General features: G+C 42.6%; 1 protein-coding gene across 5 annotated transcripts in view; it reads left to right on the forward strand.

Moving 5' to 3' along the window:
• Positions 1-17812, forward strand: part of LOC121872712 (DNA-binding protein RFX2-like) — a 189597-nt gene that overhangs the window by 80063 nt on the left and 91722 nt on the right. For 2 of the 5 annotated variants that reach the window (XM_042375721.1, XM_042375719.1), the window contains 4 exons: positions 3144-3514; positions 5002-5088; positions 11983-12094; positions 16355-16408. In XM_042375721.1, coding sequence (XP_042231655.1) covers positions 3158-3514; positions 5002-5088; positions 11983-12094; positions 16355-16408 — 610 coding nt within the window. In that variant the 5' untranslated portion in view covers positions 3144-3157. The remainder of the gene's footprint in view (positions 1-3143; positions 3515-5001; positions 5089-11982; positions 12095-16354; positions 16409-17812) is intronic. The other 3 variants (XM_042375720.1, XM_042375722.1, XM_042375723.1) reach the window with 2 other exon arrangements.

Below are 17812 nucleotides of genomic sequence, written 5' to 3' on the forward strand. Positions count from 1 at the left end.
CGTTGTGTTAGGAAACATTTAAGAGTAGAATTAGCCGCAAACAGAGAGAAGCTCGGGAAGCAGCCATCCCCCTGGACTCCCCGCCCACCTGGTACGATGTCCTCCGTAAACTTCCTGACCTCTCGTATGTCTATGGAAAAGGGACGTGATTGCTGCCCGTATCATCATTGGGTATGACTTTGCTTGGGAGATTGGTATCCCCGCATCCCCTGAGCAACGCTCTTGTGCATTTTGCAGAAGACCCGACAGCCGCACCCTTATCCACTACCTCCTAAGATGTCCCCACACACAACGCTTCCGTGACGCCTGCTGGACCACCACTCCACGACCCCCTGATGGAGACACGATGATCCTCCCCATACTGGCCAGATATTATGTAAATAATATTGATGATGTGTTAAAGGATTATCCTTCCTTCCTTAGGCTTTAGTAAGCCCCTTTATAATATTTATACTGTATATACTTGTGACACTTCCCAGATGCTTCTGGTGTTATTGTACAGTGCAGGGGTACCTAGTGACAGCACTAGGATCCCGGTTCCTCTATCAAGGAATAAATATTGAAATTAAAAAAAAAACTCGAACGGTGGAGGGAGAGGATGACAACAAGATCTCGAGTCCCTGGTGAGTGTGGCAGGCGGTGTCGTGGTTCTCTGATAAAAAGAAAAGAAAAGTGAAGATAGTCCCTTACGGTATCTTCTAGTCCCATCATCATTATCACCATTATCATTATCACCCTCATTATCATAGTCATTATCATTATCGCCGCTATCATTATCACCACCATCATCATCATCATCATCATCATTATTATTATTATTGTTATTATTATTATTATCATTATCATTATCATCTTCCTTGTCAATATATTCCTTATCATCATCATCATCATCATCGATATTACCACCACCGCCGCCGGCATCACCACCGCCCCCGGCATCACCACCGCCGCCGGCATCACCACCGCCGCCGGCATCACCACCACCGCCGTCACCACCACCACACAAAACATAACATCGACCAGTCAACATAGCCACAAAGTCAACATAGCCACAAACCACAACATCTATCAGTCAACTTAGCCACAAAACATGATATCTATCAGTCAACTTAGCCACAAAACATAGATCTATCAGTCAACTTAGCCACAAAACATAGATTCTTTTGTTTTCATCAATGTTGCCAACACACACACACACACACACACACACACACACACACACACACACTCTACTACTACCACTACTAATTTTTTTTAATGGCCTCCAGCCTCCCCCAATAGCCACACCTTCGCCACCATTTTATTACCTTAATATTAAATATCCTAATACATAAGTAGCTGTCCTAGCTATGTTGAGTTAGTTGAGCTGCAGATCTATGCGGCATTCAGTGACTGTAGCCTCATAGTCAATATCTGCAACTGTTGTCGGCTTTGGGGCCGATGCTCTCGTTCCCCTGAGGCAGAGCAAAGCCGACCAAAGGAGAGAGAAGGACAGTCGACATCTCATCCAGGCTGTAACATAACTTCTGGGCTGCTGCTTCTGTTCGGATATTACCTCCGCGAGTCTGGCGTAGAAGCATCTTGCACTTGGTCCCATCCCACCAGAGGTTGTGAACACTACTACTACTACTACTACTACAACTACTACTACTACTACCTGTACTGCTACTACTACTACTACTATTACCTGTACTGCTACTACTACTACTTTGCTGTCTCTCGGAATCGAGTATAACGATCATCCAGCTATGATACAATGATATGAGTTATTAAGGATGTCACCTTCATTGGTGAATTTTGAGGTGACTAAAGAGGCCGATATGGGACCAGCAGAGTCGTTCACAGAAGTTGCACATGTGGAGGGATACATCAAGTGCAGGAGGGGCGGTGGCAGCGTCATTCCGGCGTTGGCGCTAGTCTGCCTCGGTTTGCAGTCGGGCTAACTCGAAAGTATTGACACCTTCTCGTGTGGTGCTCCTCCAAGCTTTACGATGTGGAGTAATCGTCTCCCAGGTGAGGGGGTCGATTTGGCACCTTTTCAGTTGCCCGCCGGCGTTACGTTTACTATTCGTTAGGTGACTGTAAAGTAGCTGCTTTGGCAGTCTACTTTCGTCCATGCGGGTAACATGGCCAGTCCAGCATAGTTGTTCATTGATAATGGTAGCCTCGATGCTCCTACAGTTGGTGTTAGCAAGAATACTGGCATTTGTTCTCTTCTCTTCCCAGAGAATTCTGAGGATGGAACGTAGACTACGTTGGTGAAAGTTTTCAAGTGCCTTGAGGTGCCTCCTGCATGTGACCCATGTCTTACTGCCATATAGCAGGATGGGTAGGACCACTGCTCGATATATGTGTAACTTTGTAGATAATTTCAGTTCCCTACAGTTGAAGACACGGTTTTGGAGTCTGTCAAAGGCTTGATATGCCATCTGATCCGAGGCTGAATCTCTTCATCGATGTCCACGGTGGTGGACAGGTGGAAGCCAAGATACTGAAAGTGGGTAACATTAGAGAGGGTAGTACTGTTAAGCTGGTTGGATGGTGGGGGTGTGTCACGTTAGGTTTTGGTTGGTTAGGGTTACATTTGGTTAGGTTTATTTAGGTTAGGTTTGGGCCAGGTTAGGTTTGGATAGATTAGGTTTACGTTTGATTAGGTTACATTTGTTTGGTTAGGTTAGGTTTGTATGGGTTAGGTTAGACTGGGTTTAGTTTGTTAAGTTGGGTTAGTTTAGGTGAGACATGTCGGCCCCAGTTAATTCAGATAAACAGAGTGCATTCGTGTCTTGTGTTAAGATTATCTCACTTGATAAAATTGACTTGTTATTTGTACATGAGATGGGTGAGTTATTCAACTCATACATTGTAGTAATGAGGTTTCCTGACACAGTATTTACGTTAGACGGGAGACGCTAAGAATACTCTCAATGGTATGTGTGTAATTGGAACACCTGTATTTACACAGTGACTTAAAGGAAGATTTTCAGCTTTTTAGAAGAGGGGAGATAATTGTTAACATTGTCAGTGTTTGTGTGGGTGGGTGTGGCTGCCCAGAGACTGAGGTATGTCAATTACAGTTGTGTGGCATTGGGTCATAGGATGTGGCTTATGTCGTGTATGAACTCATGATACATTTCTGTTGACAGGTTCTGGGGGTGTGATGACGACAGCTAGCGGTGGCTACGTGACAGACATGCCAGCAGCAGCAGCGGCGGCGGCGGCGGCGGCAGCAGCAGCGGCAGCAGCCGCTGCGGCGGGGGGCGGCCGAGGTGGCAGCGGCGGGAGCGGAGGAGGAGGTGGCGACAGCAGCCACGCCTCTCCGTCGTCGCCGTTGTCGTCGGAGGGCGGGGTGACCACGGCGACTACCACCACCACTACCACCGCCTCCAGGCTCTCCTCCTCCGTCAGCACGTCGTCCCAGCCCTCCCCCATCACCTCGGCTACCTCCATCACCGTCACCAACTCCTCCTCACCCCTCCTCACCATCGTGCCCACCGTGCACGCCAGCCCCACCAGGGTGAGTGGCAGCCCAACATACACCCCAACATAGTCCTCAACTCTCTCATTCACTCACTCACTTTCCCCAGTAATTCCTCTCACTCACTCACTTGCGTTCCCAGCTAGGTCTCTCTCTCTCTCTCTCTCTCTCTCTCTCTCTCTCTCTCTCTCTCTCTCTCTCTCTCTCTCTCTCTCTCTCTCTCTCTCAATAGAAGGATCAGTATCTAGCATGTGATCGCCACAGGTAATTAATATTCAATGAAATAATTAAACACAAGATGAAGAAAAAATCAAACACATTAACACATGACTTATTACCCCGTGATTAATGACTCGTTATATCCAGATCACCAAACTATATTTTGGTGACCTGGTTGTCGAAGGTCGAAGGTCAAGAGTCACTGAAGGGAAAAGAAAATTAATTACTGGACTATTACACAGAATAAGAGTAAAAGGATTATTACAGTTTTGGTTTTGACTTTCAATTTGTTTTCTTCAGATATACATAATTTGGTGTGTGTGTGTGTGTGTGTGTGTGTGTGTGTGTGTGTGTGTGTGTGTGTGTGTGTGTGTGTGTGTGTGTGTGTGTGTGTGTGTGTGTGTGTGTGTGTGTGTGTGTGTGTGTGTGTGTGTGTGTGTGTGTGTGTGTGTGTGTGTGTGTGTGTGTGTGTGTGTGTGCTAGTTGTTACAGATACAATTTACAGGTACTGATACAATTTACAGGTGCAGATACAGTTTACAGGTACAGATACAGTTTACAGGTGCAGATACAATTTACAGGTATATATTACAAACAATGATACAGAGAATTGTAAATGAAAATAGGTACAGCACAAACATAACTTAGGATCAATGTATGTTACTATACTTGAGAGAGAGAGAGAGAGGTACAAGCACAGTCATCACAGATAATGACGGTACTTACAGTATATACTTAATCAACCACGGTGTGTCGGAGGGTCGGCAACCTTGGCCCACCACAACAGACGTCCATTGATGTTTGTCTTTTGCCAGTTCTCTAATATATACATATATATGCAAGTAAATCACTGTGGGTGCGCGTGATCTAGATATATGCTGATAACCACAAGGAAAGAAGAAAACACGAAGTTCCCAAGCGCTTTCGTGTAATTCACATCTTCAGGGGTGAGTACAGCTAGCTGTACTCACCCTGAAATAATTGAAATTATATATATATATATATATATATATATATATATATATATATATATATATATATATATATATATATATATATATATATATATATATACACTACACACTATACTAGACTACACACTACACTACACTACACAACACTACACACACTACACACACTACACTACACTACACTACACTACACTACACAGAGTCGGTTTTTATGAATTGAATTATGTGAAGTAGACTTTGACTCGCGTGGATGTGTGAAATAATATTTTTCTTAGTGTTGTTATTGTTGTTGTTGCTAGTTATTGTTGTTTGTTATTATTATTGTTGTTGTTACAGGCGGATAGTGCGTCACCCAACGGCAGCCTCGGGGACATGACGGGCGGCGGGGGCTTGGGCGTCACAACTACTCATCTCACTGCCCAGGTAAGTCGCCAACCCCACCCCACCCCACCCCACCCCACCCCACCCAACCCAACCCCATTACCCATGTCAACTATGTGGTGGTAGTAGCATTTTACCGACTCCAGCTAGGAAACACGGGGCTACATATTATACAGTATATCTCAAACAGTCCCTATACACGCGGACTTCCTTGTGGTGCCGTGTTAACTACCCCTAGTCACACAGAGGTCCAGGGTTCGATTCTCGACTATGTGAGGTATTGTTTGTATATGGATTATTGAGATAAGTATGTTTGTATGTTTGTTTGTATGTATGTATGTATGTATGTATGTATGTATGTATGTATGTATGTATGTATGTATGTATGTATGTATCCCTTCTGAATACTGCATCACTGACTGGCTGAGTTATGACACATTCTGGGGAGTTTTTACGGTGCTCTGAAATGGATGGATCCTGCCCTAATGACGCAGCTGATCAATGGAGGATTTTAGATTGCTCCCCTCCCCCCCCCTGCCTCTTCTGTTCGTCGTCTCGGGATGTGTGTCTTTTTAATTCTGACGTCAATACAATCGCCTTTGCTGCAGAATTCCCCAGATTGTTTTAAGTATCACCGTGATTCTTTACTTTATTTCCAACCTTACCTAACCTAACCTAACCTAACCTAACGTAAGCGTAACATAGGGTACAGTATTTTGACCATCAGGTGAAAATTATAAGCTATAGTGTGTGTGTGTGTGTGTGTGTGTGTGTGTGTGTGTGTGTGTGTGTGTGTGTGTGTGTGTGTGTGTGTGTGTGTGTGTGTGTGTGTGTGTGTGTGTGTGTGTGTGTGTGTGTGATAATAATAATAATTAACGGTTTTATTGAAAAGTTCTGCAGCCCGAAGGCTGAAAATATACATTGGACATAAATGACTTATTACATACATTGGTGGTTTAACAAAAGCCTTCATTAGAGAAAGGTAAAGGAACATACAGTGAACATACAGATTAATGTAGGTGTTGAACAGCAAACACGTAGTGTAGTAACTCCCTCCCAGATGGTGTTTGGAGGGACCTGACGTGGTGTAGTAATTCCCTCACAGATGGTGTTATGGGGGACCTCAAGTGGTGTAATTACCTCACAGATGGTGTTATGAGGGTCCTCACGTGGTGTAGTGATTCCCTCGCAGATGGTGTTATGAGGGACCTCACGTGGTGTAGTAATTACCTCACAGATGGTGTTATGAGGGACCTGACGTGGTGTAGTAATTACATCACAGATGGTGTTATGAGGGTCCTCACGTGGTGTAGTAATTCCCTCACAGATGGTGTTATGAGGGACCTGACGTGGTGTAGTAATTCCCTCACAGATGGTGTTATGATGGACCTGACGTGGTGTAGTAATTCCCTCACAGATGTGTTATGAGGGGCCTCATGTGGTGTAGTAATTCCCTCACAGATGGTGTTATGAGGGACCTGACGTGGTGTAGTAATTCCCACACAGATGGTGTTATGAGGGACCTCATGTGGTGTAATGCTCCCTCACAGATGGTGTTATGAGGGGGCCTCACGTGGTGTAGTAATTCCTTCACAGATGGTGTTATGAGGGGGCCTCAAGTGGGTGTAATTACCTCACAGATGGTGTTATGAGGTCCTCGTGGTGTAGTGATTCCCTCGCAGATGGTGTTATGAGGACCACGTGGTGTAGTAATTACCTCACAGATGGTGTTATGAGGGACCTGACGTGGTAGTAATTACAGATGGTGTTATGAGGGTCCTCACGTGGTATAGTAATTCCCTCACAGATGGTGTTATGAGGGGCCTCACGTGGTGTAGTAACTCCCTCACAGATGGTGTTATGAGGGGGCCTCACGTGGTGTAGTAATTCCTTCACAGATGGTGTTATATGAGTGAGGTTTGGTCCCAGGCCTTCCTAATGTAGACGGATTAACACATCGCTGGTTGTTGGGTCTCACGGGCCGTTATCACTGGGTACCTGGGACCTCACTGTGTGTGTGTGTGTGTGACTCTTCCATTAGTCCTGTATTAAAACATCGTCTTTAAGCAGAAGAAAAAGCCGTTAGTGTGTCTTGCTGATGTTTATGGTACTATAGGTGGAGGTACTGGAGGTGGAGGCACTGTAGGTGGAGGTACTGGAGGTGGAGGTACTGTAGGTGGAGGTACTGGAGGTGGAGGTACTGGAGGTGGAGGTACTGGAGGTGGAGGTACTGGAGGTGGGAGGTGGAGGTACTGGAGGTGGAGGTGCTGTGGGTGGAGTACTGGATGTGTGTACTGTAGGTGGAGGTACTGTAGGTGGAGGGTACTGGAGGTGGAGGTACAGGTGGTAGGTGGAGGTACTGTGGAGGTACTGTGGGTGGAGGTACTGTGGGTGGAGGTGGAGTGGACTGGAGGTGGAGTGCTGGGTACTGTGGGTGGAGGTGCTGGAGGTGGAGGTGCTGGGGTGGAGTGGAGGTGGAGATAGGTACTGGAGGTGGAGGTACTGGAGGTGGAGGTACTGGAGGTGGAGGTACTGGAGGTGGAGGAACTGTAGGTGGAGGTACTGTAGGTGGAGGTACTGTAGGTCGAGGTACTGTAGGTCGAGGTACTGGAGGTGGAGGTACTGTAGGTCGAGGTACTGTAGGTCGAGGTACTGGAGGTGGAGGTACTGTAGGTCGAGGTACTGTAGGTCGAGGTACTGTAGGTCGAGGTACTGTAGGTCGAGGTACTGTAGGTCGAGGTATTGGAGGTGGAGGTACTGTTGGTGGAGGTACTGTAGGTCGAGGTACTGGAAGTGGAGGTATTGGAATAGTGTGCGTTACCAACTTAGTGCGCACATCCCACCGCTCTGTAAACCCCTTCTGGTCATTCTTGGATGTTGATATGCTCGAAGTTACCTCAATAACTACTACTGCTACACCTACTACTACTACTACCACTGACTAGATCATCAATAGTCTTCATTAATTTTGTTACGTGTTGTAGAGGAAAGGTGAGAGTGTGGTGTTAATCTCCTGTGTGTTGTGTAAGGCGAGTTTTAATGGCTCTAATCCAGGAGAAAACTATAATGGCGCATCAGAAGGCTTTCATGTTCACATCCGGTAAGACCACTCTGAAGATTGTAACGAAGGAGAAGAAGTGGGTCTGGGTGAAGGATGCAAGCAGAGGGCATTCAAAGCTGGGAGGTTTTAAAAGGTCTGATAATAAGTCCTCGTCGTAAGTTAGTGAACCAGCACAGAATACTGGTGATCATCTGCCTTATATACCCGTGTGTGTACTTATAGCCAGTCTCGGGTGCTGGAGGTGTTTTTTTGTCCTCCACATCTGCTGACGAGACCTTTCCTGCCTCAAGGTAAGACAGATGAATTTTCCACGCCTTTTTGTCGCCATTTTCACATTTATTTATCACAGTACAGATGTCCGCTGATCAGTCGTTTCATTTCTTGATTGTTAATTTTCTTCTTCCTTCTTTTCATATTTCATCTAAAGTGTTACCTGTCGAGAAGCTGTTTGCCACATATGTTCTATATTTATAAGTACATATTCTCCCTCTATACCTGCCCGCTTCCTCTCATTAATTATATGTGCAACCTGTTGAAAGCTATTGGTGCATTGCTGTTTCATATTTGGTGAGTTAGATGATTCATAACTACTTATTAGGATGCTAATTAGTTGCTCACTAGCCACTTGTCCGAGAGTTTTTGTTGTTATTTTTTTGTTTACGTGTTGATAGATCAGGTACGTGGTGATCAGCTGTTCTCTACCTGGTGATTAGCTGTCTGATGCGGGTTGAGACTTGGATGTGTAGGAGCCAGTGAGAGGTATTGACTCTGTGCTTCTCTCAGCTCAGTGTCAGATAAGATACTGACAACATAATGGGTTCTCAAAGTGGTTCTGACATTGAATTATAACCTAACTTAACCTGACCTAACCTAACTTAACTTAACCTATCCTATCGCCCTTCTCCCTAACGTAACCTAACATCAACGTAACATAACATAACCCAAACGTTATAGCAGATAGCATCCGATCGCATCTAGAGAAAAGCAAATTAATCTACGACTCTCAACATGGGTTTACAAAGGGAAAATCTTGTCTAACAGGGAAGTCTTCGAGGTAGTAGATAATGACGAAAATTACGATGATATTTACTTAGACTTTAGCAAAGCATTTGACAGAGTACCGCATCAGAGGCTTCTGAGAAAAATTAAGGCTCATGGTGTCGAGGGGAAAGTTTTAAATTGGATAAAATCATGGCTCACTGATAGAACACAGAGGGTCAGCGTAGATGGTGTTAAACCTGAGTGGGGCCGTGTAACCAGTGGGGTTCCCCAGGGGTCAGTACTAGGCCCACTCTTGTTCATAATCTACATAAACGATTTAGATACTGGGATCAGCAGTGACATAAGCAAGTTTGCCGATGACACCAAAATAGGGCGGCAAATTAATTCAGGGCAGGATGCAAATGCATTACAGGAGGATCTAAATAAACTGCAGGGGTGGTCTGAAAAATGGCAAATGAAATTCAACACCAGCAAGTGCGGCGTACTTAATATTGGAAGAACAAATACTGACAATGTATACAGCCTTAACAACATCAACCTAGAGAAGTCGACTTGTGAAAGAGACCTAGGGGTACTTGTAAGCCCGGACCTACGGCCTAGAAAACAGTGCGTTAATGTTCGAAATAAGGCAAACAGAGTATTGGGTTTTATATCTATAAGTGTAAGTAATAAGAGTGCAGAGGTCTTATTGCAACTATATCTTGCGCTAGTCAGGCCGCACCTCGATTATGCGGTTCAGTTCTGGTGCCCTTATTATAGAATGGATATCAATTCACTAGAGTCGGTGCAGTGAAGAATGACGAAAATGATTCCGGGACTTAGAAACCTTCCATATCAGGATAGGTTAAAGAAACTAAACTTGCATTCCCTAGAAAGACGAAGAGTGCGGGGAGATATGATAGAAGTATTTAAGTGGGTGAAAGGAATCAATAAAGGGGATATAGATGAAGTTCTTATAATATCCGAGCACGATAGGACTCGGAGCAACGATTTAAGTTGGATAAGTTTAGGTTTAGGAGGGAGATAGGAAGGAACTGGTTCACAAATAGGGTGGTGGACGAGTGGAACAAGCTTAGCAACTTTGTAGTAAGTGCTGGAACGCTGGAAAGTTTCAAAAGGAGGCTGGATAGATTCATGGATGATAGAGAGTGGTAGTAACTCTCGACAGGAGCTGCCATGCACAGGCCAACAAGCATATTGCAGACTCCTTGTTTTCTTATGTCTTTTGTAACGGTGTAAAGGCCTGGGACTTAGGGGTAGAAATCCCTTACCAGGCTAATCAGGATCTTAATAAAGGAAAGTCAAGGACCATGGTTTTCCGAGGAATAACAAACAACCGTTTGAGATTGACATCTCTTAACTATAAAAAATATAACACAAAACTCTGACACCACTCAACAAACATCAAGTAACAATTAAGGCAGTCAACAGTTAATGGAGTCAAACAATTAATGGAAGCAAACAATTAAAGGGAGCAAACAATTAATGGGAGTCAGCAATTAATAGAATCAAACAATTAATGGGAGTCAACAACTGATAGAATCAAACAATGAACAAATATTTCCTATGGCAGTGGCCCTGGGGGAAGGTTCTGGAACACTGTGATGCACACTCTGGGTAGGGAAGCGTCCATTCAACTCCACACTCGAGCGACGTCTTGAAATGGCAGGAGAACACCGGGACACAGACTGAATGAGATGAACTGGCAGTCGTGGTATGCGGTAGTGGTAGATGACCAGAGAATTGACAGTCGATAGGTGAAGGTCTGGGAACACAGCCCACGAGTCCAGGACCTATGAGGAGATCACAGCCAGAATTTGACGGACAGCGGAGTAGCTAGATAGTGACTGTATGGCGGCTGGGTTGAATCTGCAGGTGACCCAGATAGACGCTGCCGTTCTCACCTCTGTCCAACCGCCCCAAGGGTCGTTCGCACCAGTAAACGAGCGAGTTAACAGCGGTAACCAGCAGGAAGATCGTTTCCACCCTTACAAACGTAACCTAACTTAACCAAACCACAACGTAACGTAACCTAACCTAACCTAAGCAACCAACTGGTGTTACAGATAGTAGTGTAATAATAATAATAATAATAATAATAATAATAATAATAATAATAATAATAATAATAATAATAATAATAATAATAATTAACGGTTTATTGAAAAAGTTCTGCAGCCCGAAGGCTGAAAATATACTGTACATTAGACAAAAATGACGTATTACATACAAAGACATGGGGTGGGTGGGTCGTTTAACAAAAGCTTCCATTTCTGAAAGGAGAAGGAGCATGATTGAACGTACAAATTATTATAGTTTACAGTTGATGGCCCGGGCTGGTCTCTTGCCATACTGTGTGAGGTCACGTAGGCCACGTGGTGTAGTGACTCGTCCGTAGGTGTTGATTTGAAGGACCTCACGTGTATTATCTCGTAGTCAGGTGTAAAGCCGGCCCACTGTTGTTCCCAGGGTGGACGGATTAACACCGTCTGGTCAGTGGGTGGTGGTCAGTTCCCAGGGGTGCTTATCTCACTGGTGGGTCGCGGCTCTCACTGGTACTGTCTCGTGCTGAATTCACTGGCTTAAACACTGTTCATCACTGTTCATCACTGTTCAACACTGATCCCACTTCTTTCCCAAACGAAATTGTCAATTTTGATTATGTTGATATCCCGGTGGTGAGGATGGGTCGGGGAGAGGGACTTGGGGAATGGCTGGACATAGCCAAGAGCCGCTGCACAGCAGGAGCAGCCCCGGATAGGTCTTGACCCTCCGGTGGTCAAAAATGTAGTGTGTGTGTGTGTGTGTTACAGGTATACGGCATAGCATAGATACACAGAGTAATGCCTAATGACACCATCTCATTGTTGCAGGTGGTGGTGGCCAGCTCAGCAGGGTCGGCGACGTCAACAGGGTCCCCCACGGTGTCACTGCCCAAGGGTACTATCATCCAGGCCGACTCCCCGCACCTCATCATCGGATCAGGTACTGTCGTCTTTGTCACTTACTTCATAACGTCAGTATACTCTAGGTTGTACTTACCCTTTGAGAGCTTTTTTTGTTGTTGTTATCAGGGTCTGTCATCATTCCCACATTTATGCCAGTATACTCTTGAGCCGAGTTTACACGTTTGGTATAATTGCTGGTCGTCTACTGTTGCTACATTGACCCCCTTACTCAAGTACTTCACTTTATTTAGAAAGTAAGTCCGGAGTGCTTTATTTATATTACAAGTGTGTGTATTTGCGTGTTTTTGTTGTTGTTTTTACACACTTTGATATGTCTACAGGCTGTTGTGATGAGTAATATTTAATGCCTTATACTCTTAAACCTATAGTTACTGTTTCCTTATTGGTGAGTTTGGTTTATATACCATGGTGGTTTATATATCACGGTAGAGTATATGTTCCTAAGCCATGATATATCGTATCTTAACCATCACGCTAAACTAATTCTCTTAAGGTCAACCTCAAGCGCGTAGTTAACTCGGGGGTTGTTGAAGCTTTACCTTTAGTGTGTGTGTGTGTGTGTGTGTGTGTGTGTGTGTGTGTGTGTTATATACAAGAAAGAAAAATTGGATGGGCTGTCGGCTTTTTAGGTATTATTGACCAAGAGAGAGAGAGAGAGAGCAATTACCAACAGTATTTCACCTCTGGATTGAGAAAGTTATGAATAAAGTTAACAGTCCCGTTCTGATTTCAAACATTCGTTATGTTTAAATAGCATAAAATACTGATATGCACTTTTTTGCATTTGATAGTAACTATTTAAGCATTGTTTTTCACCTAAGCAAATACAAAACAAAACAAATGCATTTCATTATCTTATGCCATTTGCCCTTAATAAATGTTTGGAATCAGAACAAGTATATCAAGAAAACACAAGACCACGGTAAAGGTGTCGGGAAGCTTGAGCCGAATGTGTAAATGTCACAACACCTGGCGGATATCGCCTACCTGTACAGTCTCACCCAAAAGTTCGTTAACTCTCCCAGCCAGCTATTGCTGCACTGCCAGCTTCATATGTTTGAAACTGTCTCAGTACAAACCAGAACATGAAACAGATACGAATGAATCTAAAGGTTCGAAGTAACAGACTCAAGTTCATACATCTGAAGCAGGCAGTGCAGCAATAGCTGGCTGGGAGAGTTAACGAACTTTTGGGTGAGACTACTGTACAGCCTCACAACAGCCGCCGGCGAGCACTGGCTGAGGAAGACCTTGTGTCCGGACTGTAATGCCTCGCCCAGGGGATCGTGTAGTGTACAGCAAGTTGAAATGTAAAATATGTGTGAATGAACTTTTATATATTTTTTTCATTATTACATTATCTAGGACAACACGTGTTAAGTGTGTCAGAGGAGGAGGAGGAGGAGGAGGAAGGAGGATGATGATGATGTCAGTTCCAAATATTTGTCTCTTAAGTAATATTCCAGAAATTAGTTATATATAGTGTTTTTGTGATGAACTAGAGACAGGCTCTTTAGAACTGTACTCATGCAGCCACCAGCACATTGATAACATTTTCTAGTCAACACACACACACACACACACACACACACACACACACACACACACACATATATATATATATATATATATATATATATATATATATATATATATATATATATATATATATATATATATATATATATATATATATATATAGAACTTTACCTTTGGTGTTGCAGATAAAAAGTTCTGTTGGTTTAGGTTAAGTTAGTTAGGACGGGTCAGGTTATGTCATATAGGGGGGGAAAGTGGGAGGGAAGATGAGAGGAGGAGAGATAAAAAGAAAGTAAGTGAGAGGAAGGGAAATGAGAGGAAGGGAGGTGAGGGGAGAGGAGGGGAAGGGAGGTTAGAAAATGAGAGATAAAAGGAGGGTGAATGAGAGGAGATGAAGTTAGAGGAGAGTAGAGATTAGAGGAAGGAAGATGAGAAGAGAGGAGGCGAGGGAGAGGAGAGGAGATAGAGGAGGGGAGGTGAGAGGAGGGAAGTGAAAAGAGGAAGAAGCAACAACAACAAAAACGTTCCCTTGTCCTTTAAAATGGTGGATAGATAAACAAGCATAACTATAAGAGTAATTACAGTATTGCTAAATATCTCGATACATAACACCATTTAAAAAATATTCACATTTCTAATTCATCTCGTGTTGTCATCATTTATTATTAGTGTTTAGTAACTTATAATCTAATTGTTTTCCTTATATCTTTAAGTGTTATAAAATGGTACGTTTACTAGTGATTTAATAATACGATATGGTAATCTTGAAGCATTTTGTTTGTCTAAGAAAGGGGCTACAGACCCAAGTATATTTAAGGGGCTACAGACCCAAGTATATTTAAGGGGCTACAGACCCAAGTATATTTAAGGGGCTACAGACCCAAGTATATTTAAGGGGCTACAGACCCAAGTATATTTAAGGGGCTACAGACCCAAGTGTATTTAAGGGGCTACAGACCCAAGTGTATTTAAGGGGCTGCAGACCCGTGTGTATTTAAGGGCCTATTTATTATTATTATTATTATTATTATTATTATTATTATTATTATCATTATTATTGCTAAAACACTGAGCCAGTGTACACAAGCTAAACGAGACCTACGCACGCATGACGCCGACTTGGTCATTGTACTTACACTCACACACCCATAGTGATCCAGGTTGTGCAACATGGAATACAAGCCTGTAGGGTGAAAAACATCCCAGTAGACTACGAAAATTGTGATTTAATATAAGTTAGGTTGGTTAATTTGTTAGGTTGGTTAATTTAAATTATACTGGTTAATTTATGTTGGTTAATGTAAGTTAGAATGGATTCGCGCCAGCCGTCAGAAAAAGGTTGAGAGCGTTGTAGTCGCCATCAACGTGAGCTGTAAATAGGAACACTGCGCCGCCACCCTCCCCCCCCCCCCTATTTAAAAGACGTCGTGATCCCTTCCTTTTACACTGGACGGGGTTTTGGGTTCGAGCTGCGGCAGTGTGAGTCTTGTACACCCACTAAAAAAAATATTTGGCACCCTTGTCTTATTGTATCACGCCGTAAGGGTGCCGAATAATTTTTTATTGGGTGTACAGGTATGTTGAAGTATTATGTACAGTAATGTTGTACACCAAACATTGCTGTACTCCCATTAAAAATTATTCGGCACCCTTACGGCGTGATACAATAAGACACGGGTGCCAAATATTTTTTTAGTGGGTGTACGTCGGTTGTGATGCTGGGAGTCTGTATTACAATCCGATAACAATCAGGCTTGCTGTGTTAAGCCAATGCACCTATTTTTACTCCTACTACTCACTTCCAGCCATCCGTGGTCCTTCAACTGAACCTTTTCACCCCTGTCACTTGGGATTTATGTATGTATGCCCCGAGTGTCTTAACCCCATCCGTGTGAAAGCCATAATACATTCTCAACACAAGTAGACCCCGGCACCTCCAATAACAACTGAGAGCTGGTAATGTGTGTGTGTGTGTGTGTGTGTGTGCAGTTTCAGTAGTAAACTCTTGACATAGTGATGGAGTGTGAATGTCATTGAATTTGACAGTTGTTCCATTGTTCACAAGGTGAACTTTGTCAGTGCACCGAAGTGTAGGTTAATATTTTATTTACTGTCCCTCAACAGCTCTAATGAAATGTGGTCTTAGCGCGCGCGTGTGTGTATGTGTGTGTGTTAAAAACACTCTTCATGTGTTGACAGTGAAGCCTAGTTTCAGTTGCCGCCCCCTTTTCGACAGTGTGTATAATGTATGATATTTTCCCATTGTTTTCATTTTAATGTATAATTATGCTGTTAATTTACATATGCCTATCTTTGTCAATAGTGTATGTGGGATTTTAAGAACTACACTGTGAAGATAATTACCGAGGCAGGAATAAATACCAAATATCACCGTTTAAGTAATTGTATAATTACTAAGAACTGTATAATTTGAAGTATCCTGTACAATTACATTATATATTTAAACGATACATATACATTAATCAATTAGATAAGTATCCCCATGTAATACAGTTTAAACGTTTAATAATGTGTAAGATGGAGTTAGATAATTATTCTTATGTAATTTAGAAGTGTAATGTTCAGTAGGGAATTAGAAATGTCTTCATGTAATTTAAACGTGGTCTATGCAGTAAGAATTTAAACATTTATCCTTATGTAATTTTCGTTGTGTAATGGACCATTTTCTGTGGTTAATACCAGCTGATGGGATTGGTTTTCTTTCATGGTGGTTCAGAGGGTAACGCGTCCCGTTCCTACACCTCACTAACCCCTGTCAACCCTGGCCTAGGTAAGGGATGCACACATTCAAACTGTTATTACTGTTCGTCTTGGTGTTGTAACTCTGGCTTTTAGTAGGACTGATAATGCACAGATGACCAGTGTTGTTGAAAGAAAAAATAGAGCGAAACAGAACTGATAAACCATTTATTTTGCTTTCCTAGTCATACAAAGCAACGTAACCTATTCTTAACCTTACCCAAACTGCCCTCGGTTAAGGATAAGATTCCTGTCGTCTGCTTTGATGATGGGTAAAGTATATATATATATATATATATATATATATATATATATATATATATATATATATATATATATATATATATATATATATATATATATATATATATATATGGCGGTACTGTTCGTGATATTTGTTTTTTCCAACACGAGTCAGTTTGCGGACTTAATATGTATGTGTTGTAACTCGGTGTTAAAACTTGAATGATTTGATGGGTGTTTCTAAGCGTCGTAATTATATAGATGTTATTTCCCCACGGATGTCTTACTGATTGTTGAAACCCCGCGCTTTTGAGACATCATTGTTGTCATGATTGTTTTAAGATGTTATGGCTGCTCTGTGTCATGGCTGTTTCAACAACGGTCGTATTATGACACCTTATGACTTTTTTCACACACCAGATGTTACGGTAAGATATGTCTGCCTAAGCACCGTTACGAGACTTGAAGCGAGTTTGGCCTCCGCTTTAGAACGCAGTCACATCAGTATGGATTTATTTATTTATTTACTGGCTTATTGGTTCATTTAGCTTGGCTTATGTAACCTAGGCGAGGATATAGTAAACCTGACACATACGGTGATACAGGTTTTGATATTACAGTGGGTCTACATTCTCAAAAAAAAAGAAATCACATGATGAATATTTATCGTAACTGAAGACATAAGATTAACTGATTAACTTATGGGGAAAAAAAAAACAAAAAACATTATAGAACAACATGAAAGCTACACTGAGGCTCTACCTTTACTAGATATGTTCCCTTATCACCAGTTAGGAGACTTTTACACAGTACAGTATGTAGAAAGTCTTTGGAAACAATTTATACGTTCACTTTTTACTGGTGTTAAGCGGAGGGAAGTTATCTAGTTAAGGTATAGTTTCAGGGTAATATTGTGTTTTCACTTCGTTAAAAAATACGTTTGTTCTTTTACATCCATACGCATGAGCCCTCTGAGAATCTGGACCTGCGCATTTTACAATATCCGTGTTGTCATCTTCGCTGGTAAACACTGTGTTGCTTGTGACAATTTCCCATCCTTCCGTTTTATTTATTTTTTCATGTGGCTTTCTCTCATTTGTTGATACATTTTTAAAGTTCAGAGAAAGTCATTATTTTTTTCTGTTGTTATTGATGGCTTGTGACTGGTGTTCAAAGATAATCAGTGAATGGA

The sequence above is a fragment of the Homarus americanus genome, unplaced genomic scaffold, assembly GCF_018991925.1.
Source record: "Homarus americanus isolate GMGI-L3 unplaced genomic scaffold, GMGI_Hamer_2.0 scaffold39155, whole genome shotgun sequence".
NCBI classification, from domain to species: Eukaryota; Metazoa; Arthropoda; class Malacostraca; order Decapoda; family Nephropidae; genus Homarus; species Homarus americanus.